Source organism: Ursus americanus, chromosome 8 (assembly GCF_024610735.1).
Source record: "Ursus americanus isolate L20-20 chromosome 8, mUrsAme1.1.p, whole genome shotgun sequence".
In the NCBI taxonomy this organism is placed as follows: Eukaryota; Metazoa; Chordata; class Mammalia; order Carnivora; family Ursidae; genus Ursus; species Ursus americanus.
In genome coordinates this window covers 14577444-14601540 of record NC_142134.1, presented here as the reverse complement: position 1 = coordinate 14601540, position 24097 = coordinate 14577444, and the positions used below count along the sequence as shown (strand labels likewise).

The window sequence follows — 24097 nt, the reverse complement described above, 5'->3', positions numbered from 1 at the left end:
GCTCTATTCACAATGCCTAAACTTAGAAGCCTCACCAAGATGTCCTTCAGTAGGTGAATGGATAAGTAAACTGTGATACATCTGGACAATGGCATATTTTTTAGCACTAAAAAGAAATGAGCTATCAAGCCATGAAAAGATGTGGAGGAAACTTAAATGCCTGTTACCAGGTAAAATAAGTCAACCTGGAAAGCCTACATACTGTGTGATTCCAACTATATGACATTCAGGAAAAGGCAAAACTGTGCAGACAGTTAAAAGATTAGTGATTGCCAGAGGGAGGGTAATAGTTCAGATATAGAGGATTCTTAGGGCAGTGAAACTATTCTGTATGGTACTATAATGGTAGATACATGTCATTGTACATTTGTCAAAATCCACAGAACTTTCAACACCAAGAGTGAGCCCTAATATAAACTAAGGACTTTGGATGATAAGTGATAATGCTATCAAGGTATGTTCATCACTGGTAAGAAATGTACCACTCTGGATGGGTATATCGCTGGTGTGGGAGGCTGTGCACACGTGGGGGCAGGGGTTATGTGGGAACTCTCTGCACTCTATGTCCCACTTTGCTGTGAATCTAGAACTGCTCCAAAGAAATAAAGCCTATTCAAAGAGAAAGTTAGACATACAAGCAGCTAATGAAGAGACATGTGCAGGTAAACAAAAACACTGAAAGGAGTATGACACAGAAATTATGCAGCAAGACTGCCAGGCTTCAGCTCCCAGTCCTGCTCTATCATAGTTTGTTACCTTGGCCAACTTCTGGGTGTCAAAAAAGGACACCCACCTCTGAGGCTGCTGGGAGGCCAACATGAGTTAAACCACATAAAGTGTTTAGAAAAGCACCTGGCAGTTAGTAAGTACACAATAAATGTGAGCTATTATTAATATTAAAAGAACAAAAAAATCAACACAATATTTTATGAAGTCCACCATGCCAGGAGATGTCATATCTGTCTGCTAGGGGGAAAAATGTACAGATTTTCTTAATATATCACAAGTATGGACCCTAAGATATGGTAGAAAATAGCATATTATGACAAAATACAATCTATAGACCAGATCACCTCTTTTGATATACTTAGTTAAATAAGGCTATTTGGTGATACTGTTATAGTTTTAAGTAGTCATCCTTAAAATATGCAGAAACACTATATATATAAGATTGAGCTTCAAGTTGAGGAGATATAAGACTGAAAATTGAGGGAGATAAAGATTATTGCATTCCATGAGTCAAAATGAGGTTTTGCAAATAAAACGTCAAATCTCTTTGGACAGGGTTGTTTGGCAGGACATATCTGCCATATGACCTGTTCTTTTTTTTCAAATTGAGTAATGTATTTTGTATACCCAATGTTAGACTACATTAAAACCTGTTATTTTAGATTTTCAAATTTCTTCCGGTACTTGTATTCTAGGATTTCAGAAGGTACAGAAAAGGAAACGAGAGGCAACAAGAAAGTTAGGATAGGCACGGCCGTGATCAGACAGTAATCTAGACCAGCGGTTCTTGGGTCTTGACCTGCATCCGAATCACCTAGAAACTAACAAGAATCACAGAGGCCCGGCTTCTTTGAAGCAGGAAGAGGTCTAGGCCTTTGCTGTTTTAACAAATTCCTCAGGTGATTGTGATCTGGACCCACATTTGATCTGGACCATCTGTCGAATCTCTCCCTTGCTGCTGAGGAGCCAGAGAGGAAGCAGCACGGGTGTCACCTGGGAAGCTGGTTAGAGATGCAGACTCCTGTGCTCTACCCTAGATCTACAGAGTTAGAACATGCATTTTTATCAAGATCCTCAGGTGGGGCACCTGGGTGGCTCAGTTAGTTAAGCAACTCCCTTCAGCTCAAGTCATGATCCTGGAGTCCCAGCAACAAGTGACGCATTGGGCTCCCTGCTCAGCAGGGAGTCTGCTTCTCCCTCTGACCCTCCCCCTCTTGTGCTCTCTCTCTCTCTTTCTCTCTCTCTCAAATAAATAAATAAAATCTTTTTATTCTGAGCTTTCTTTTCTTTTCTTAAGACTTTATTTATTTGACAGAGAGAGACACAGCGAGAGACGGAACACAAGCAGGGGGAGTGGGAGAGGGAGAAGCAGGCTTCCCACTGAGCAGGGAGCCCGATGAGGGGCTCGATCCCAGGACCCTGGGATCATGATCTGAGCCGAAGGCAGACACTTAACGAATGAGCCACCCAGGCACCCCAATAAATAAAATCTTTAAAAAAAAAAAAAAGATCCTCAGGCGATTTATGTGCACATTAAGGATTGAGTTCTCAACCCCTCTGCACTTTGCAATCTCCTGGAAGAGATTCTGGTTTAACAACATGAGTTTGGCCTGGACTTTAGGGTTTTTTAAAGTTCCACAGGCTACTTAAAACTCAGCAAAATTTGAAAAGAAAAATTTTTTTAAGAAATTTTATTTATCTACTTGAGAGAGAGACAGAGACAGAAAGAATGAGCATGAGCAGGGGGAGGCTCGGAGGGAGAGGGAGAAGCAGACTCCCCACTGAGCAGGGAGTCTCAGGATGAGGCTGCGTCCCAGGATCCGGAGATCATGACCTGAGCCAAAGGCAGATGCTTAACTGACTGAGCCACCAGGTGCCCCGAAAAGAGATTTTAGAAGCTAAGATCACAGCATGAATATAGGTGCAGTACTATCATGTTTATCTCAAAGGGTCTTATCAGCTGCAATATTCCATGGGGTGCCCCCAACATGCTACTAAATGGAAAATGTCCGTTAATGCCTCCACAATAAATTTAAGAGATTATACTTGTAGAATTGTTTGTTTCAATTGTTTAGTAGCATAAAACCCCCCTTAGTTTCCCTTTTCTCTTTCACTCCCACCCAAATTAAATTCCATTTAAATGTCATTTTAATGAAACTGTTTAGCGTTCAGCAAAGCACCAATAAAATGAGATTCCATCTACAACCAATGAAAACACTAAGGGTGATCCAAAAGACTGTACAGCAGATTATTCAGGAACGAGAGAGGGGAGAACAGAATGAGGGATGGAATTGAACAGACGATGACGAGATAAAACTGCTGAGGGAAAGACTAGAGAAAGGGGGTATTCTCCTGCTCTTTTAGGTTTTGTAAACTGTTAATGAGAACTGGCTTCTAGCGACTCGATTCAATGATCCGGGGCTGCAGCTAACTGACAAGCATGGCCGGTTCCCAAAGAAGGTTGTAGTTAACAAATTATAGGACTATTGCTTCAAAGTGGTTTAGAGTCTTTCAAAATTGGAGCTCCAAAATAACTTGAGAGCTACACCTAAGAAACTAGGTTTTCTTTAAACTTGAGAAAGAAGAACAGCTAAATGTTATTGATGGTATAATCTGATCCCATTGGCACAAGGTTAATTTTTACAGATTACCCTAAAATACTTATTCTCTATTTTCACACTAGAAAGTATTAAAACAGCAACTACACTAAAGGTATTTTGGTTCCAAACCTGAAAGAGGTTTCGTTCCAAACCCTTTAAATACAATTGTTTTTTTTTTTTAATCACTTTGCAAATCTTCTCTTTCCTCTTCTCTATTTCCCTAGTTTCCTTCTCTTCAAGTAGGAAAGAATTTTGTTTCTTCTGAAAGAGCCAACATTGGGGCACCTGGGTGGCTCAGTCAGTTAAGCATCTGCCTTCGGCTCAGGTCATGATCAGAAGTCCCAGGATCAGCCCTGCATGGGTCCCCACATTGAGCCCAGCATCAGGCTCCCTGCTCCGTGAGGAGTCTGCTTCTCCCTCTGCCCCTCACTCCACTCGTGCTCTCTCTCTCTCACTCTCCCTGTCTCTCTCTCTCTCTCAAATAAATAAATAAAATCTTAAAAGAAATAAAAATAAAAGAACAAACATAACCATTGCCCGCTCCCAAAGAATTTAAGCAAAGCATTCCCCTGCTACAAGAATAACAGGTATATAAAATTGACTATATTTGCTTAGCATTGTATTTGGACACAGAATAATTTTGCTATGGATGTTCAACAGTCAATAGCCTGGGCATAAATTTGCTCACCCACAGTTGCCACATGGGTCCATGTGTATGAAAGTGTTGCACATCTTCAGGATATTTTAGGTTCTGGATCATTTGTCCTCACATGGCTGAGCAAGATAGCTCCATTTTACTTGTTCTGTTGCCTACAATTAAAGGGGGATAGTTGAAAGTGCTTTGAAGGAATAAAGGACTCTGGTTGCTTCTGGTGAAAGGGGATTCATTATTCTCTCCATCGGAGAGGGATTCATTTCATTGTTTTAGAGGCATTGGCTGTGAGGATTAGGATGCTAATAGGAGTACTTGGTTTCCAAATTAGAGTGGTCGGTTCTGCATGGAAATACACATGAAATCCAGGTCCTAAGTTGCTACAATATTTGTCAGTTAAAAACAAAAAAATGTTTGAGAATCCCACGAAACAGGAAGGCCAGGCTGGCTTGAACAATACTACCCAGTCTCTGAAGAGTACTGCCAATTCTTTGTTTTGGCTTTGCTTTCTTTAAAGCTGCTTCCTCCTTGGCCAGGAGTTGTTCATCCTTTCCTGAACCATATTTACCAGCAGTGACACATAAAAAAAATGCCCCCCCAAAAAAAATTTCCTGTAGTTGTTCCTTCAATTGCACTGGCAGAGAACTTGACTTCCTGTCCTCTTTCCTGAAGCACAACCTGTTTTGTGTCTTGGGCTCTTCTCCACAAAATGGTTGAAAAGTCTTCCAAAGAGCCCAGCAGACTGCAGCATTCCAGCTCACCAGTATATACATTATCTCTCTTACGTATGTGTTGCTTAACTCTTACCGGATTTATTTGAAAAGCCAAGATTCTAATATCAAAAATACCTAAGAGTTAAACCCCTAGGAGTAATGCATTCCAGTTACACTTGGAGTTGCAAAGGTTCTTTTCTCTCTTGAGAAAGTAAACCTTTCTCCACACTACCTTCTGATACAGATACGGATTCCAATTCACTTGGTAAAAACAACAAAACTAAACTAAAAATATAAACAACCTACAGATGTGTACTTCTTTCTGAAAATTTACCCTTGTCTTCCACTTTCATAAAGGTACTCCATCCTTCCTTTGTATGTGGTCACCAGGTCCGTTACTTCTTCCTTTACAATGTTGAAGGAATCTGTATCTTTCCATAACCTCTGACCTTACCATGGCTTAGCCCCTTATTACTGTATATCTGTTCTCTAACTATTCTCTGTCAACAACACTCACTCCTGTAATCCAACCCAAACCATTCTATACCTTGTCCCCAGTATTATCTTTATTCTAGAATCACCAAAGTCTTTCTTTATACCATTGCCTGTTGAAAAACCATTTGTTCTTCTCTTTACCAAAAGAATCGGGTCCAAACTCCTGAGCCGGAAAAGCACGACCACCACAACCTGGTGTTCAGAGGCCTATCCCTCCTCTTCTTTTCTAAGACAGCAAGGCTGCCATGCTAGAGGGTCAACATGCACTCAAAATCATGCCTCTTATTTTCTCACGTACATTCCTTTGCTCATACTCTTGCGTTTCATGCCATTCCCCACTTTTACACCTTCAAATCCAAAATATTTTTATTTTTTTTATTTTTTTAAAGATCTTTTTTTTTTTAAAGATTTTATTTATTTATTTGACAGAGAGAGACAGCCAGCGAGAGAGAGAACACAAGCAGGGGGAGTGGGAGAGAAAGAAGCAGGCTCATAGCAGAAGAGCCTGATGTGGGGCTCGATCCCAGAACACCGGGATCACGCCCTGAGCCAAAGGCAGACGCTTAATGACTGAGCCACCCAGGTGCCCCCCAAAATACTTTTAAAGCAAAGATTTTCTAAGATTAACCTTATTTACGAAGTCTTCCTTGACCACTACAGCCTACAGTGGTCTCTCCCTACTTTGAGCTTAACACTTATTCTCACTTCCATTCATTGGCAATTATCACTTACCGCTTCTTATATGCCTCCAGAACCACCATCTCCTCATTTAACTTTGAGATGTTTATATCTTAATCCCTTAACTAAATCAAGAGTCCCTCCATTCATTCAACAAATATATATACTAGGTTTACTAAATGCCACCTACTATACTAGGTATGGGGAGAAAATCCCCATTTTTTCTTTATACTGTAGTGTTGTTTTTTAATGCATAACAAGTAGGTTTTAGGGGCGCCTGGGTGGCACAGTCATTAAGCGTCTGCCTTTGGCTCAGGGCGTGATCCCGGCGTTCTGGGATCGAGCCCCACATCAGGCTTCTCCGCTAGGAGCCTGCTTCTTCCTCTCCCACTCCCCCTGCTTGTGTTCCCTCTCTCGCTGGCTGTCTCTCTCTGTCAAATAAATAAATAAAATCTTAAAACAAAACAAAACAAAAAAAACAAGTAAGTTTTAGGTATGACTATTCTACTAGAGACCCCTGCCACACTTTTCATCCAATAGAGAAATCTGCCAAGTACATTAGATAATAGTAAAGGGCTGATTCTTATTAGCTTTTCCTGGGTCTTTAACAGTATAGAGTTACCAGCTGTTGCATGAATTCAACTGGGCTTCTTATCTACTGATACTTTTATAGAAATCACATTTTAATATCACCATTGATAACAGATTCTACAAGATGATGTCATATGGTGTACTGCCAAGTGGTATAATCAGGGCTGGAGCCGAGGCTCCTTCTTTTTAACTAAAATCTTTTTTTTTTTTTTTAATATTACAGGTTTATTTGAAACTTAATTCTCACCTTGGGTATGCAAAATATAAACTCCACAAAATGTTCATTTTTTTTACTTTGTAGTTTACAAAAATACAAAATAGAAGTTTGCTTAAATTTATATTACATATTTTTTAAGGCAAGGAACTACATAGAAAAAAAACATTTGTTCTGGTTAAGGCATACTTGGGAATAAACCCTTGTGCATTGCACATCTGAAACCACAGTGCATAACAGACTGCATAAAAGTCATAATACAGTTAACCTTAGTTCTTTTAATGTCCCATTATTTTCTAAAAACTTACTAAGATTTCAACTTTAAATCAAAAGCTTAAATCACTTATTTAATTACACATTTGAAATTGGACTGACAAAACTGGTCTCATACTTTAATAGGCCAAATTATATTAAATAATAAAATAACGGAAAAGGTAACAATTCTTTATTTTTTTTTAAGATTTTATTTATTTATTTATTTGACAGAGACAGCCAGCGAGAGAGGGAACACAAGTAGGGGGAGTGGGAGAGGAAGAAGCAGGCTCTTAGCGGAGGAGCCTGATGTGGGACTCGATCCCAGAACGCTGGGATCACGCCCTGAGCCGAAGGCAGACGCTTAACGACTGAGCCACCCAGGCGCCCCGGTAAAAATTCTTTAATATAAAAGCATTAAAATGGATTTGATTATCTTAAACATTTCTATGATTAATCCCAAATTCTTTCCAAGTGAAACACGCTTTAACACAAAGAAAACTGTATGTTACCCTGAGCACTGTCAGCAAATATCCTAGCAGCTAATTGATATAACATAATTTGGAAACCAGAGATTTCTGCAGATTGATTTCTTGCCCTGGCCCTAATTTGTAATTGATTAGGTAACTTCAAGATGAGTTATTATGATATCCCTGCATTTACATCATGTATTAGCAAATTCTTCCAATTGCCAATCAAAATCTGCAATTTACTCCAGCATTGATAGAATGCTGCTTTTTTGTTTTTTTTTTTTTAATTGTGGGAGGTAACCTTAATGTAACTGTCATTTTGGTCTATATTTAAAGTTTTTTAAATTTAATAAATCCTTCATTCTTTCATATTCTTGCTTTTAGGACCACACTTTTTTTTTTTTTAAGATTTTATTTATTTATTTGACAGAGCGAGAGAGCACAAGCAGGCCGAACAGCAGAGGGCGAGGGAGAAGCAGGCTCCCCCTTGAGCAGGGAGCCCGATGGGGGGCTTGATCCCAGGACCCTGAGATCATGTCCTGAGCCGAGGGCAGATGCTTAACCATCTGAGCCACCCAAGCACCCCAGGACCACACTTTTTTTGATACAAAAAGGATATCAGATTGAATATTGATATATGTCTCTAGTTTTATCTATGTGGTCACAATTTTCAAAGTAATTTTTTTCCTTCTTTTGCATTTTAAAAAATAGACTTTATTTTTTAGAACAGTTTTAGGTTCACAGAAAACTAAATGGAAGTTACAGGCTCATTTTGTTGTGCTTTTTACAAATTGGAGGTTTGTGGCAACCCTATGTCAAGCAAGGCTATCAGCACTATTTTCCCAACAGCATTTGCTTATTTTGTGTTTCTGTGTCACATTTAGGTAATTCTCGTAATATTTCAAACTTTTTCCATCATTATTATATTTGTTATGGTGATCTGTGATCAATGATCTTTGATAAAACTATTGCAATTGGGGGCACCATGAACCATGCCCATATAAAATGATGAACTTAATCAATAAATGTTGTGGTGTTCTGACTGCCCCATCGACCAGCTGTTCCTCCATCTCTCTCCCTCTCTTTGGGCCTCTCTATTCTAAGACACAACAATATTGAAATTAGACCAATTGATGACCCTACAATGGTTTCTATGCATTCAGGGGAAAGAAAGAGTCACATCTCTCACTTTAAATCAAGCTAAAAATGATGAAACTTAGTGAAGAAGGATGTCAAAAGTCAAGATAGGCTGAGAGCTAGGCATCTTGCGCTAAGCAATAAGCCAAGTTGTAAATGCAAAGGAAAACTTCTTGAAGGAAATAAAAAGCGCTACTCCAGTGAACAAACCAACGGTAAGAAAGTAAAAGAGCCTTATTGCTGATATGGAGAATGTTTTAGTGGTCTGAATAGGTCAAACCAGCCACAACATTTCCCTAAGCCAAAGTCTAATCTTGAGCAAGACCCTAACTCTCTTCAATTCTGTGAAGGCTGAAAGTGTTGAGGAAGCTACGGAAGAAAAGTTGGAAGCTATCAGAGATTGATTCATGAGGTGTAAGGAAAGAAGTCATCTCCATAACATAAAAGCGCAAGGTGAATAGAAGCTATAGCAAGTTATCCAGAAGATCTAGCTAAGATGATTAATGAAGGTGGCTACACTAAACAACAAATTCTCAAAGTAGATGAAACAGTCTTCTACTGGAAGAAGATGCCGTCTAGGATCTTCATAGCTAGAGAGGAGAAGTCAATGTCTAGCTTCAAAGCTTCAAAGGCAGGCTGACTCTCTTATTAGCTGATAACTTTAAATAGAAGCCACTGCTCACTGAACATTCCAAAAATCCTAAGGTCCTTAATAATTATGCTAAATCTACTTGCCTATATTCTAAAATTGAACAACAAAAACTGGATGACAGCATATCTGCTCACAATATGGCTTACTGAATATTTTAAGCCCACTGTTGAGACCGACCTGCTACTCAGAAATAAAGATTCCTTTCAAACTATGACTAATCATTGATAATGTATCTGGTCACCCGAGAGCTCTGATGGAGATATACAACAAGATTGATGCTGTTTTTATGCCTGCTAACATAATATCCATTCAGCAGCCCATGGATCAAAGAGTAATTTCCACTTTCAAGTCTTATATTTTAAGAAATACATTTCATAAGGCTATAGCTGCCACAGATAGTGATTCCTCTTGTGGGTCTGGGCAAAGTCAATTAAAACCCTTCTGGAAAGGATTCACCATTCTAGATGCCATTAAAAACATTTGTGATTCAGGGGAAGAAGTCAAAATTCCAACATTAACAGGAGTTTAAAAGAAGTTGATTCTAATCCTCATGGATGACTTTGACAAGTTCAAGACTTCAGTGAAGGAAGTTAACTGCAGATGTGATGGAAATTGCAAGAGAATTAGAATCAGAAATGGAGCCTTGAAGATGTATCTGAATTGCTATAATCTCATGATAAAATTTGAATAGATGAAGAGTTGCTTCTTATAGATGAGTAAAGAAGATGGTTTCTTGAGATGGCATCTACTCCTGGTGAAGATGCTGTGCAGATTGTTGAAATGACAACAAAGGATTTCTAATAGTACATAAACTTACTTGATAAAGCAGCAGTAGGTTTTGAGAGGACTGACTCCAATTTTGAAAGATAACATTGGGTAAATGTTATCACACAGCATTGCATGCCACAGAGAAATCTTTCATGAAAGGAAGAGCCAAATTGATGCAGCAAACGTCACTGTTGCCTTATTTTAAGAAATTGTCACGGCTACCCCAACCTTCAGCAACCACCAGCCTGATCAGTCAACGGCCATCAACACTGAGGCAAGACCCTCCACCGGCTAAAAGATTATGACCTGCTGAAAGCTCAGATGATGATTAGCATTTTTTAGCAATAAAGTATTTTTTTCAAAGGTTTATTTATTTTACAGAGAGGAAGAGAGAGAGAGAGAGCAGGGGGAGGGGGCAAGGCTCTAAGCAGATTCTGTGCTGAGCATGGAGCCTGATGCAGGGTTCAATCTCATGACCCTGAGACCACGACCTGAGCCGAAACCAAAGTCAGATGCTCAACCAACTGTGCCACCCAGGCGCCCCAGCAATAAAGTATTTTTTTTAAAGATTTTATTTATTCATTTGACAGAGATAGAGACAGCCAGCGAGAGAGGGAACACAAGCAGGGGGAGTGGGAGAGGAAGAAACAGTCTCATAGCGGAAGAGCCTGACATGGGGCTCAATCCCGTTACGCCGGGATCACGCACTGAGCCGAAGGCAGATGCTTCAACCACTGTGCACCCAGGCGCCCCAGCAATAAAGTATTTTTTAATTAAAGTATGTACTGAGCAGGTCTTTCTGCCCATGGGTCCTGTCCCTGCGCTTAAATACAACCACCTTTTTGCAACAACAACAACAAAAAGATAATAATAATTAAGGTACGTACTTTGTTGTGTTTTTTAAAGACATAATCCTATTACACACTTAATAGACTACAGTGCAATATAAACATAACTTTTATACGCACTGAAAAACAAAAAAATGCATTTAAGTTGCTTTATTGTGATATTTACTTTATTGTGGTGGTCTGGAACTCCCAATATCTCCAAGGTATGCCTGTACAGAGATTTCCCATGTATTCTCTACTTCCCTCACAAACACACTGTCCTCCACTATTAACATAACCCACTAGAGTGGTCCATTTGTTGATCAATTGATAAACCTACATTGATATATCATAATCACCCCAAAGCTAATCAGTTAAATTAGGTTCACTCTTGTTATACATCCTATGGATTTTGACAAATGTATAATAACATGCATCCACCACTGTAATATCAGACAGAATCGTTTTTCTTTCTTTCTTTTCTTTTTTTTTTGATTTTATTTATTTATTTGACAGAGAGAGAGAGACAGCCAGCGAGAGAGGGAACACAAGCAGGGGGAGTGGGAGAGGAAGAAGCAGGCTCCCAGCAGAGCAGGGAGCCCGATGCGGGGCTCCATCCCAGAACCCTGGGATCATGCCTTGAGCCGAAGGCAGACGCTTAATGACTAAGCCACCCAGGAGCCCCCAGAATAGTTTTTCTGCCCCCAAAATCCTCTGTGCTCCACACTTCCTCACTCCTTCTGGCACCACTAATCCTTTTACTATCTGCACAGTTTTGCCTTTTCCTAAATGTCATGTAGCTGGAACCATACAGTATGTAGCCTTTCCAGATGACCTTCTTTACTTAGTAATTAAAACATTAAGTTTCCTCAATGTCTTTACATAGCTTGATAGCTCATTTCTTTTCAGCACTGAATAATATGCCATTGTCTGGATGTACCACAGTTTATCCATTCACCTACTGAAGGACATCTTGGTTGTTTTCAAGTTTTAACAACCTTGAATAAGCTGCTATAAACATCCACATTCAGGTTTTTATGAGGACATGTTTCCAACTCATTTGGGCAAATATTAGAGAGCATGATTGCTGGAGTCTATGGTAAGAGTATGTTTCGTTATGTAAGGAACTGCCAAACTGTTTTTCAAAGTGGCTGTGCCAGTTTGCATTCCCATAAATGAATGAGAGAGTTCCTGTTTCTTCATATCCCGGTCAGCATTTGGTGTTACGTGTTTTGGATTTTGGCCTTTCTAAAGGTGTATAGTAACATCTCTTTGTTGTTGTTGTTTAAAAGATTGTATTTATTGATTTGACAGACAGAGAGAGAGAGTATAAGCAGGGGGAGTGGCAGGCAGAGGGAGAGGGAGAAGCAGGCTCCCTGCTAAGTAGGAAGCCCGATGTGGGGCTTGAACCGACCACCCTGAGATCAAGACCTGAGCTGAGATCATGAGTCAAACACTTAACCAAGCGACCCACCCAAGCACTCCCCACTCCGCCCAATATTATTTTTTGCAGACCAGATATTCTTAATTTTGATGAAGTCCAGCTTATCGTTGATTTTTTTTTTCATGAGTCATGCCTTTGGTGTCATATCTAAAAAGTTATTGCCATATCCAATGTCACCTCTCTTTTCTCCTATGTTATCTTCCAGGAGTATTTTGTTTTTCATTTAGGTCTATGATCCACCTTGAGTTAATTTTTGTGAAGGGTGGAAGGTCTGTATCTAGATGAACTTTTTTGCATGTGAAGGGCCATTTGTTCCAGCACCATTTGTTGAAGACCATCTTTGTTTGCTCCATTGTATTGCCTTTGTTTTTGTTTTCTGTCAAAGATAAATTGAGGATATTTACATGGTTCTCCTTCTGGGCCCTCTATTCTGTTTCATGATCTGTTTGTCTATCTTTCACTGATAACACCACACTGTCCTGATTATTGTAGCTTTATAGTAAATCTTAAAGTCAGGTAATATCAATCCTTCTACTTTTTCTTTTTCTTCAAAGCTATGTTGGCTATTCTGGGTCTTTTACCTCTGTACAAACTTGAGAATCAGTTTGTAGATAACCATAAAATAACTTGCTTAGATATGTATTGCAATTGCATTGAATCTATAGATCAAGTTGGGAAGAACTGACATGTTGATCATGGTGGCTCTTTCCATCCATGAACATGAAATATTCCTCCATTTATTTAGCTACTCTTAGAGTTCATTCATTAGACTGTTACAGCTTTCCTCATTCCAGATTTTGTTCGTATTTTGTTAGATTTACACCTAAGTATTTCATTTTGGAGATGCTAATGTAAATTGCATTTTGTTTTTAATGTCAAATTCCACTTGGTTGTTGCAGGTAAATAGGACAGTAGTTGACTTTTGTAGATTAACCCAGAGTCCTGCAAACTTGCTATATTACTTATTAGCCCTAGGAGTTTTTGTCATTGGTTCTTTTGGTTTTCTACATAGACAAGCATGTCATTTGCAAACAAAGACAGTTTTATTTCTTCCTTCCCAATTGCATAACTGTTGTTCTTTTTCTTGTCTTACTGCATCCATCACTAGGACTTCCAGTATGATGTTGAAAAGGAGTGGTGAGAAGGGACACCCTTGCCTAGTTCCTGATCTTATTGGGTAAGCTTCTAGTTTCTCACGATTAAGTATGATGGTAGCTGTAGGCTCTTTGTAGATGTTCTTTATCAAGCTGAAAGAGTTCTTCTCTATTCCTAGTTTGCTGAGAGTTTGTGATCATTAATGAGTCTTGGATTTTGTCAAATGTTTTTTTGTGCCTCTACTGATATGATCATGTGATTTTTCTTCTTTAGCCCTGTTGATGTGATTACATTAATTTATTTCAAATGTTGAACCAGTCCTGCATATCTGGGATAAATCCCAATTGGGTATAATTTTTGGTGCATAACTCCAAGTGATGTATAATTCTTTTTACATATTGTTGGGTTCAATTTATTATTATTTTGTTGATAATTTTTGCATTTATATCATGAGATATATTGGTCTGTAGTTTTCTTTTCTTGTAATGTCTTTGTCTGGTCTTAGTATTAGGATAATGCTGGCCTTATAGACTGAACTAGGAAGTATTCCCTTGGCTTCTACCTACAAGATATTGTAGATAGTTGGTATAATCTTTCCTTAAATGTTTGATGGAATTCCCCAGTAAACCCATCTGGGCCATGTACTCAGTGTTTAAGAAAGTTATTAATTACTGATACAATTTCTTTAATATCTAGTCTTTTCAAATTATTGACTAGGTCTCTTTTTTTCTTTTAAAAGATTTTATTTATTTATTTGACAGAGAAAGAGAGCGAGCACAAGTAGGCGGAGCGGCAGGCAGAGGGAGAGGGAGAAGCAGACTCCCTGCTGAGCAGGGAGCTTGAGGCGGGGCCCAATCCCAGGACCCCTTGATCATGACCTGAGCCGAAGGCAGATGCTTACTCAACTGAGCCACCCAGGCACCCTGGTTTTGTTTTGTTTTGTTTTTAAAGAGGAGATAATTTTATTGTTTTGGGTGGTTTCAATACATAGTCCTGCTATCTACTTGTTACTAGGAAGAATTCTCAATATCTTAGGCATACTCAAAAATTAATTGATTTATGTCCAATAACTGGATAATCTAGATCTAGCGACTAATTATAGTTAACATGTAGACATTTTAATTAGCAATGTATTCATTATTTATTCATTTTGCTGTTCCTTCAAACTTGTAATTTCACTAGCAAGCTGCAATATTTTAAATTACAAGTTTAAACGAACAAAAAATTTATAAGTTAAAACAGAGCATTATAGACCTATTTCTATGATCCCAGCAGTTAATACAGACTGCTTGGAAGAAAAAAATTGCTGGGTCAAAATCCTCTAGACCGTACTCTCTGCCTCTTTTGGCAAATTCTTAAATATAACTATAGGCATACTAACTAAACTTAAACTGATACAACTAATTATAAAACCATAACGGTTGGCTCAGGGCACATCAGAATCACTTGGGGTGCTTTTCAAAAATTAAGAGTCTTAAGCACATCCCCGAATGAAATTCTGATTCAGTAGTTAAGTCAGAAATCTAGATTTAAACAGGGATGCCTGGCTGGCTCAGTTGGTAGAGTATGTGACTTTTGATCTCAGGGTTGTGAGTTTGAGCCCCACGTTGTGTGTAGAGATTATTCAAAAAGAGAGAGAGAGGGTCGCCTAGGTAGCTCAGTTGGTTAAGTGGCTGCCTTCGGCTCAGGACATGATCCTAGGGTCCTGGAATCGAGTCCTGCATAGGGTTCCCTGCTCAGTGGGGGGCCTGTTTCCCCCTCTGCCTGCTCTGCCTGCTGCTCTCCCTGCTTGTACTCTCTCTCAATCTCTCTGACACATAAATTTAAAAATCTTAAAAAATAAATAAAAAATAATAAAAATAAAAAAAGAGAGAGAAATCTAAATTTAAACAAACAACACCAGGTGATTCTGATTCTGATACAGGTAATCTGTGGACCACACCTTGAGAAGCAATATGTAGGGGTAAGACAAGGTAGACTTGATCAATATTTCCCTCCTCTTCAGTGTGCTAAGATGGACCCGAAATTGATTCCTGAGAAAATAACAGACTTGGCCTTGTATGGCCTGGTTTCCTTAACATCCATAAAAGAATGTCAACACTGAATGGTGAATATGTGTGGGCTATATAGAGGAGAACTTACATTCACTCTTAACTGGAATAAGGGAAGAGAAAAAAACAATCTCTGTGTTGGTCAGGAAAGGGTAGAGGTGGGAAACAGAAATAAAGTATTAGGTCAGAGGAATGCCAACTGTCATCATTTTGTAAATAAGTCATATTTATTTAATCTTAGTGTGCCTATGGCTAGGTCAAAAAAACACATGCAATTTCCCAAAGCATTTGCCAGTATGAAATGAAATTCATCTATTTTCACTAGCAATTCTTAGAGTCAATCCTTTCCAAAGGCACCCTCTAGAGAAGAAACCATTAATGAATGATTGCATTTGATGCTTGACTACCCTGTTTTTTCAGTAATTTTACATAAGTTTTAACTATACTAAGAAGGAGAAAATGCCTCCATAACTTTCTATTTTATTTCCAACATCACTCACAGTCCTGGGTTGTCTTTTTGATATTGTATGGAAACTATACCCCAGATTAAACTCCTTTAACAAGGTAAAACCACTCTTTTGAAAAGAAGTATAACTAGTTTGGTACAAGTGGTTCTCATGATCTTTATCCTAGTCCTTCTTCTTTCTATGTGCCCATATACCCATTTACCATCTCTTCAATAACCATTTCAGAACTCTGACAAGCCAAGCTTATCAGCTGTGTTGCCTGGACCATGTACTACTCTTGGTTATTGGCATAACTTGAGATTTCCCCAAGAAGCACCAGCTTTGGGGTACAAATGAACCTGTGAATGGTGATTGCTTGAGTATCACTGATTTATGCCCCTATCTCCATGATGCAGGACCTCCAGCTTCCAAATACTTTTTGGGATCACATTCTTTTTTTTTTTTTTAAGATTTTATTTATTTATTTGACAGAGAGAGACAGCAAGAGAGGAAACACAAGCAGGGGGAGTGTGAGAGGGAGAAGCAGGCATCCCGCCAAGCAGGGAGCCCGATGTGGGACTCGATCCCAGTACCCTGGGATCATGACCTGAGCCGAAGGCAGACGCTTAAAGGCTGAGCCACCCAGGCACCCTGGGATCACATTCTGATACAAATCTCCTAATGCCCTTCTACTGGGGCCCCTCAATGTCCGGTGTCCACGAAGCAGCTGACAGTAGAGTCCACTACTGCAGCTGACTTATGTGAAAACATCGACATTCCCAGCAGCGGTGCTTGTCTTCCAGGGCTCCAAAATCTGAATGAAAGTCCTGAAAGTGTCAGAACAAGGCTTCATTTTCTTTAGCCCCTACTGTGCCAGAACACTGCATGACCCACAGAAGCAGAGGGAGACACCATACCTTGCTCGTTACTCAAAACACTTGACACCAAATATGCAGGGCCTTTTTTTCCTCACACCAACCGATTCTCCAACTCTTCAGATGTGAACTGAGTGTCCTACAATTAAATTCAATTCTGACACCAACTACCAAGAATCACCATACAGGTACACAGGTTAAGGGTCCGTCCCACAAAACTGCCCTCACTACAGAGGCCAGTTTCAAGTCCTTGCACTTCTGACCAAGCAGCTATAAATCAGGGGTTCCCACAGTCCTCTCCTCAGGTTTGAAAACTTGCCAGAACAGCTCACAGAGCTCAGGACAGCAGTTTATTTACCAGTTTGCTGTGAAGAATCCAACTCAGGAACAGCCAAATAGAGGAGACGCATAGGGCAAGGTATGGAAGAAGCGGCACAGAGCTTCCACACCCTCTCTGGGGACGCCACCCTCTCAACACCGTGATGTGTTCACCAACCTGAAACCCTCCAAACCCCATCATCTAGCGGTTTTTACAGAGGTTCCGTTACACAGGCATGATTGATTAAACCATTGGTTGTTGGTGACTGCACTCAATTTCCAGTCCCTCTCCCCTTCCTGGAGGTTAGGGGGTGAGACTACAAGTTCCAACCCACTAATCAGATGGTTATTTCTCGGGCAGCCAGCCTCTATCCTGAAATTCTTTTGGGGCCCACCAAAAGTCATCTTATTAGCATAAACTCAGACAGGAATGAAAAGGGCTTGTTATGAAACACACAAAAAAAATACTTTTATCACCCTTATCAGTCAGGAAATTGCAAGAGTTTTAGAAGCTGTGTCAGGACCCAGGGACAAAGACATAATATATATTTCTTTTTTTTTTTTTTTAAGATTTTATTTATTTATTCGACAGAGATAGAGGCAGCCAGTGAGAGAGAGGGAACACAAGCTGGGGGAGTGGGAGAGGAAGAAGCAGGCTCATAGCGGAGGAGCCTGATGTGGGGCTTGATCCCACAACGCCGGGATCACGCCCTGAGCTGAAGGCAGACGCTTAACCGCTGTGCCACCCAGGTGCCCCATAATATATATTTCTTAATGTATCACGCCCAAGTCTTACATGTCACTCTTGAACACAGACCATCAGCTTTTACTCATAGGTCTTCTTTCCCCAAGGTTCAGACCTAGCCTAGAAGGTCCTGCTGAGGTCCAGATGCTACATCATCCTCTCTTGCCTACCCGCCCTTCAAATGTATTAACTAAATCCGAATTCCAGTTTTGACTCAGTTACTGCACCAAGACACTTGTCCATTTCTAGTTTACTGGTTCTTCTTCTGCTTTCTAGATCACTGAGAACATCTTGCTTCATCCAGCAAGTAAATAGAACTCCCACAAGATGCAGACAGCATCAGACAAGAGGCTGACCAAGCTGCAGAGAGTGCTAAACCAAGAGTCACCAGCAGACTGTACTAATAACAGTCACAATAAACTAGGTGTTGGAACTCAGAGGTGGAAGTCGTTGGGGGAAGGGGAGGTGCTGGATAGTTCCAACATGGTTGAGACACTGGAGGATGATAGGCAAATAGTAGGCATGAGAACCAATACCCTGAACAGGGCAAACTAAAGTACAAGCCAGAGTCAAGCCAGTAAACCCAATCCAGGATCCGTTGTGAGGATCTTGCTCCTGAAACTGAGTTTTTGATGAAGGCCTCGATTACAGAGCGGTTCTGTAATCACATATAATAATTATTTTGGCACACTGGGATATATTTAATCCATTAACTCAGCAAATCTAATTTGGGTACCTGCAATATACAAAGCATTGTGGAGTGAGGCAGTTCTTAGTCTCAAGGAATTTATAATCTAATGAAAGAAAAAGATAAAAGCACACAAGCAAAGATGCTAGGTGGGATATACGCCTCATGAACAATGCCCACAAGCTTAGTAGCTCAAAGGAAAAAAAGAAAAAAAACTTTGTTGAAATATAATCACATTTAACCCTCATGAACCCTAGGACAGGTGAACACTATTATTTCTGTCTTACAAGGAAGGAATCAGGATCAAAGACATTTGGTGAATTTCTCTGGGACTAACACCTAGGCAGTCCCAGAACCTAGAGCCCGTGCTCCTTCTCCCCTCCCTTCTAGTAAGCAGAGGTGAGGGGTGGAAACTTGACAGGGGAGGTAACATTTAGGTTTACAGATCATAATCGTTTTTTGTTTAGTGTTCTCTTACTCTTTCCTTTTCTACCTTGGTTTTCCTTTGCTCATTACAGTTTTTATTTCTACTTTTAATAGTTTGGAAATTCTTATGGGAAAAAACAAGAAGCTTAAATTGGGCCTTAATCAAAACTATCTACCATATTTGTTGAGTCTAAGATGCATATTTTTCTTCCATCTTAACATCACTAAAATCACGATGAGTTTTTTAATCACTAGCGTCTTACAATTCCTGTTGGCCAGGTGGCAATCATGGTAGAGTTGTTGTCATCGCCTGTACAGGCCTAGACACTAAAAGTATCAAACACTTGTAGATCAAAACTTGTAGAAGGGTCATCAGTAAGTTGGATGCAAATTGCTGAACAGTAGTGGACCACTCTTTCTCTCTAGGAATCATGTAATCCTCAGAAGGAGGTGATGTGGTATGTTTAGCAATGTCCCTGGGTGTTTAGTGTAGGCCAGCTCTATGTAACTGCAAAACAGCTGCCCAGTCCAGCAACAATGGATTCCTTTATGGATTCTCTTAAGTAGCTGTATTCCCAATACTCTTGAAGGCACAGGTCACTGTTGTATGAAGAACCAAAGACATCCGTGACTGAGTCAAAAGTGATTCAGAAGAGTTAGCCTCTGAAGGTGAAGAAGTTTTAGGAATAACTTAACCAATTAATTTTATTTATTTTTTATTTTTCTTTTTTGGTATGCACAAAGTAACATAGGATTAAAAAAAAACAAACCTCTAAAAACCTCTACTCGAAGTTCAATAAGTAGAAAATTAAAATTCTAAGTAAACAGGAAACTTTTTTTCAGTTTAATTAACAGGGATTATCTTTTTGGTATATAAAATAATAATAAAACGATGAACTTTAAATTCAAGAGAATATGGTATTTGCAATGTACTGAGTTTTTTCTTGCCTCTTGTGTCCCCTTTCACTCTCAAAAGCAACTATGGTCGTCCTAGCGTTGGACGAAAAGCAGTAATAATCCCTTGCTAGACTCTGGCGCCTCCTTGTGTTTAAAGCATGAAAAGTCTTTATGGAATCGCATTTTCCTTAAGGTGACATTGGGGAATTTCACATCCTGATATTGTTTGTTCTGGGAGGAGAAACCACCACAAAATGTGAACATCCCGAAGTGAATCATCTACTACTAATTTCCCCACTAAGATCTCAGCTTTGAATTTCATGTCATCAGACTTTATCACTGCCTGCCTCTTAGACTCCAGGACCCTCCTGCTCCATTTGCGAATAGCTTTAGTTCCTGGTACACTGGCATTCTCTCTAACACTACTTCTGTCTTGCTTCATGGTGAATTCAATACACACACAAGTGATTTTCCCAACATGCCGGCTGTACCTTGACCTCCTCTCCTCCAATACCCTTATTCTTCACCCTGCCCCAACTGTGCACTCCCAGGTCACACCATAGACACTGTCATTACTAGTATCATCTTATGTATCTCGCTCTCTGACCACCAACTCCCATCTTTCCACCAGCTCCCTTTAGTAACCCAACTCCAGCAAACCTTTGACCTCCATAAGAATGTACAATCCATTAATTTTGCTAAGATTTCACTGTGCCTCATCCCCTTCTGTTCACTTTAGTCTCCACATCAGATGAAATCCCATGATCATTCATTCTGATAATACCCTAGCAAACACCCTCAAGCCCTTGCTCTTCTTTTGCATTGTCATTTGCTTGACCAAACTACAAACTCCCTTAAATCCACGTCTACCCCACTCTGTGCCTACATCCCTACCACCGAACGTGGGTAGAGGAAAACACATAAGAATAATGGTTCTTCTGATTTTAAATTCATGATCAAGAATCTTAATGCTGGGAGGTGCCAGGGTGGCTCAGTGGGTTAAGCAGCCAACACTTGTTTTAGGCTCGGGTCTTAATCTGAGGGTCATGGGTTCAAGGCCCACACTGGGCTCCTTGTTGGGCACGGAGCTCACTTAAAAAGGGGGGGAGGGGCGCCTGGGTGGTACAGTTGTTAAGCGTCTGCCTTTGGCTCAGGGCGTGATCCTGGCGTTATGGGATCGAGCCCCACATCCGGCTCCTCCGCTATGAGCCTGCTTCTTCCTCTCCCACTCCCCCTGCTTGTGTTCCCTCTCTCGCTGGCTGTCTCTATCTCTGTCAAATAAATAAATAAAATCTTAAAAAAAAAAAAAGAATCTTAATATTGGAGCCCTCAGTAGTGCCCAGCAACTCATACTATACTCCCCTAAACCATTCACTCTTTTTTTTTCCTATTTCAATATGTCATGATGTCTTCTTCTTACTCAGTACCTTCTCCCATAGTCATCCTCAGCTGATAGCCTTATTTCCTACTTTACTGAGAAAACTGAAGCAAGCAAAAGAGACTTCTAGATTCTCTCTACCATATCTGCCCACCTACCAGCATACTCTGCCTTCCCTCCTATTACTCTGGCCTAGATGAATGTCCATGCTCCTGTTTAAGGCCTAAGGCAATGTCTCCACCTGGCAGTAAATCCCTTAATTTCTCTTATACATCATCATATTCACACCCCTATACCTATATATCTATATACTATATACTGATATATCTATATGTCTATACCGGATCATTCCCAACAGCACGCAACCATGCTATTATTTCCTTCATCTTCAACACTCCTTGCAACCACTGTTATATTGCTCTGCCCTCTTTTTTTTTTTTTTTAAGATTTTATTTATTTATTCGACAGAGATAGAGACAGCCAGCGAGAGAGAGAACACAAGCCGGGGGAGTGGGAGAGGAAGAAGCAGGCTCATAGCGGAGGAGCCTGATGTGGGGCTCGATCCCATAACGCCGGGATCACGCCCTGAGCCGAAGGCAGACGCTTAACCGCTGTGCCACCCAGATGCCCCTGCTCTGCCCTCTTTTACAACAAAACTCTTCAAAGGCATTCTCTATCCTTGCTTCTGCAATCCCTCTCCCATTCCCTCTCGAATCCATTTCATTGTTGTTGTTTTAGGCCTCTCAGCTTCAGAGAGTTTTGTTATGCGCCAATAGAACCTGGAACCACACCTCTGAGCGAGCAGCCCCAGCCTGCCCTGGGAGGAGGCAGCCTATTCCCTACCAGTCACATGAGTTTGCCCACACGTAGCAGCAGAAGTCTGGGGAGCAGCTGCAGGTATAGATTCTAAAAGTGGTAAGCCTATGGGGATAAAGTATACTCCGTCAAGCCAAGGTCACTGCCATGGGCACGCTTCTCCAGGGTATGAATAGAACATGCTGGCTGGAATAATGGGGAGAGTGCTAACAGTTTGAAAGGTCAGCCAATGAAAGCCAGGACTCCGCAGTAAGACAGTGTTAGTGAGGCTGAAATGCCACATTCTCTAGCATACTGTAGGCAAAGCAATGCAAGTTTCAGGAAGATAGGAATGGATCCATTATGTGCAACCTTCTCGGCCACCTCCTGACTAGACCGCCCTGGGAAGGTCTAAAAGGGGCTCCTTTCACCAAGACGGTAGGAATTGCATCAGTGAGGCAGGCACCAGCATCCTTGAAGAGCTCTGCCGGTCAGGGACACTGGCAGATGAGGCTGCGGTGCAAATGTATGCCCTTATTGCAGTGGGAATGTTATTTCAGCGACTCGGCACGGTAAAGGCCCCGCATAGCGCCGGACTGTGAGAGACAATGTGCGGCAACAATCACAGCAAGCCACAGATGGGGCATGTAGTCAGTGTTTTGACCTTCTGTGCTTTGTGCCAATGGCTAATTGATTTGAGGGTTCCAAGAAATCATAAACCAACAGCATACTAAGATGCTGCTTGATATATGTATTAGAAAAAAAAAAATCTAGGGGTGCCTGGGTGGCTCAGTCAGTTAAGCGTCTGCCTTCGGCTCCGGTCATGATCCCAGGGCCCTGAGTTTAAGCCCCAGGTCAGGCTCCCTGCTCAACAAGGAGCCTGTTTTTCCCTCTCCCTCTGGTGCTCCTCTCCCCTACTGGTGCACTCTCTCTCTCTCTTAAATAAATAAAATCTTAAAAAAAAAAGAAAAAAAAAATCTAAGTCGGCTAGGCAGAACTTAATTCAAGTTGCCAAAGTATGCCTTGTACCCTATACCCAGACCTCAGTCAGTTCAGAGACTAAGAGTGAGAATGGGGGGGGGGGGGGGGGGGTTGGGCGATCCTGAGAAGAGATCCTGCAACATCAGCCGTAGGCATAGTACACCATAATCTTCCTCCTAGCCAGCAATTCTCAACCTCTGTACTACTGACATTCTGGCCTGGGTATTTCTTTGGTGTGTGTGGGACAGGGGGCGGCTATCCTATAGATTGCAGAATGTTTGAGAGCATATCTAGTCTCTACCCACAAGATCCCAGGAGCATATATACTTAACCTTTTCTCCAGTTGTGACAACCAAAATGTTTGCTAAAACATTACCAAATATCCTCGGGAGAGTAGGGTTACCAGACTCAGCAAATATAAAAACACAGATCAAATTTGAATTTCAGATTCAAACTATGGCACTTGCCATCATGAACCACAAGGCAGGATGTACCCAGCAGCGTTTCCACTGTAATATGGCAGCACTACAGAGGACTGCAGAGGCGACTCCTGGATTGGATGGCCAGCGGAAGCTAGGAAAGAACGAATGGAGAAATTGGTGACAAGATGGACCATGTATGGGCCTCTCGGAGTAAGAGAATATTTAAGTGCCATGTATATGTCCAATAGAGAGTATCCGTGATGGTGGAGGCCGTCAAATATCAGATGATCAAGAGGATCTATTTTGCAAATGTAGGGAAAACTCCTTCTCCAGGCAACCCAATGCTTGCTCAGCACGTCCTTACACAACATGGCTGGAGCAGCATAGAGGGAAGTGTGAGCTAATCACGTGGTCTTCACCTTCCAGGACTGTTCTGCCTGTAACTACTGCTGAGTGCCCAACCTGCCCACAACAGAAGCCAATACTAAGGCACTGATATGGCACCACTATCCAGGGTGACAGATGGCTACTTAGTGGCAGTTGATCATGATGAACTCGTGCCATCATAAAGGGAATCAGTCTTTATGCTCTCAGGGATAGCTACACAATCTGGGTAAAAATGTGCTTTCTCTGCTTGCAGAGCTTCTGCCAACACTACTATCAGGAAGTTACAGAATGTCTCATCCATTGCCATGGTATCCACGTAACTGTCTCTGACCATAGGCATATGTTATGAACAAACAGGTTTAGACACAGGC

General features: G+C 40.8%; 1 protein-coding gene across 3 annotated transcripts in view; it reads right to left on the bottom strand.

Moving 5' to 3' along the window:
• ABCG2 (ATP binding cassette subfamily G member 2 (JR blood group)) overlaps positions 1-24097 on the bottom strand; it is a 135675-nt gene that overhangs the window by 88878 nt on the left and 22700 nt on the right. For 2 of the 3 annotated variants that reach the window (XM_087864003.1, XM_045791627.2), the window contains one exon: positions 4018-4139. The exons of the other annotated variant lie outside the window; for it this stretch is intronic. In XM_087864003.1, coding sequence (XP_087720129.1) covers positions 4018-4061 — 44 coding nt within the window. In that variant the 5' untranslated portion in view covers positions 4062-4139. The remainder of the gene's footprint in view (positions 1-4017; positions 4140-24097) is intronic. 3 annotated transcript variants of the gene reach the window in all.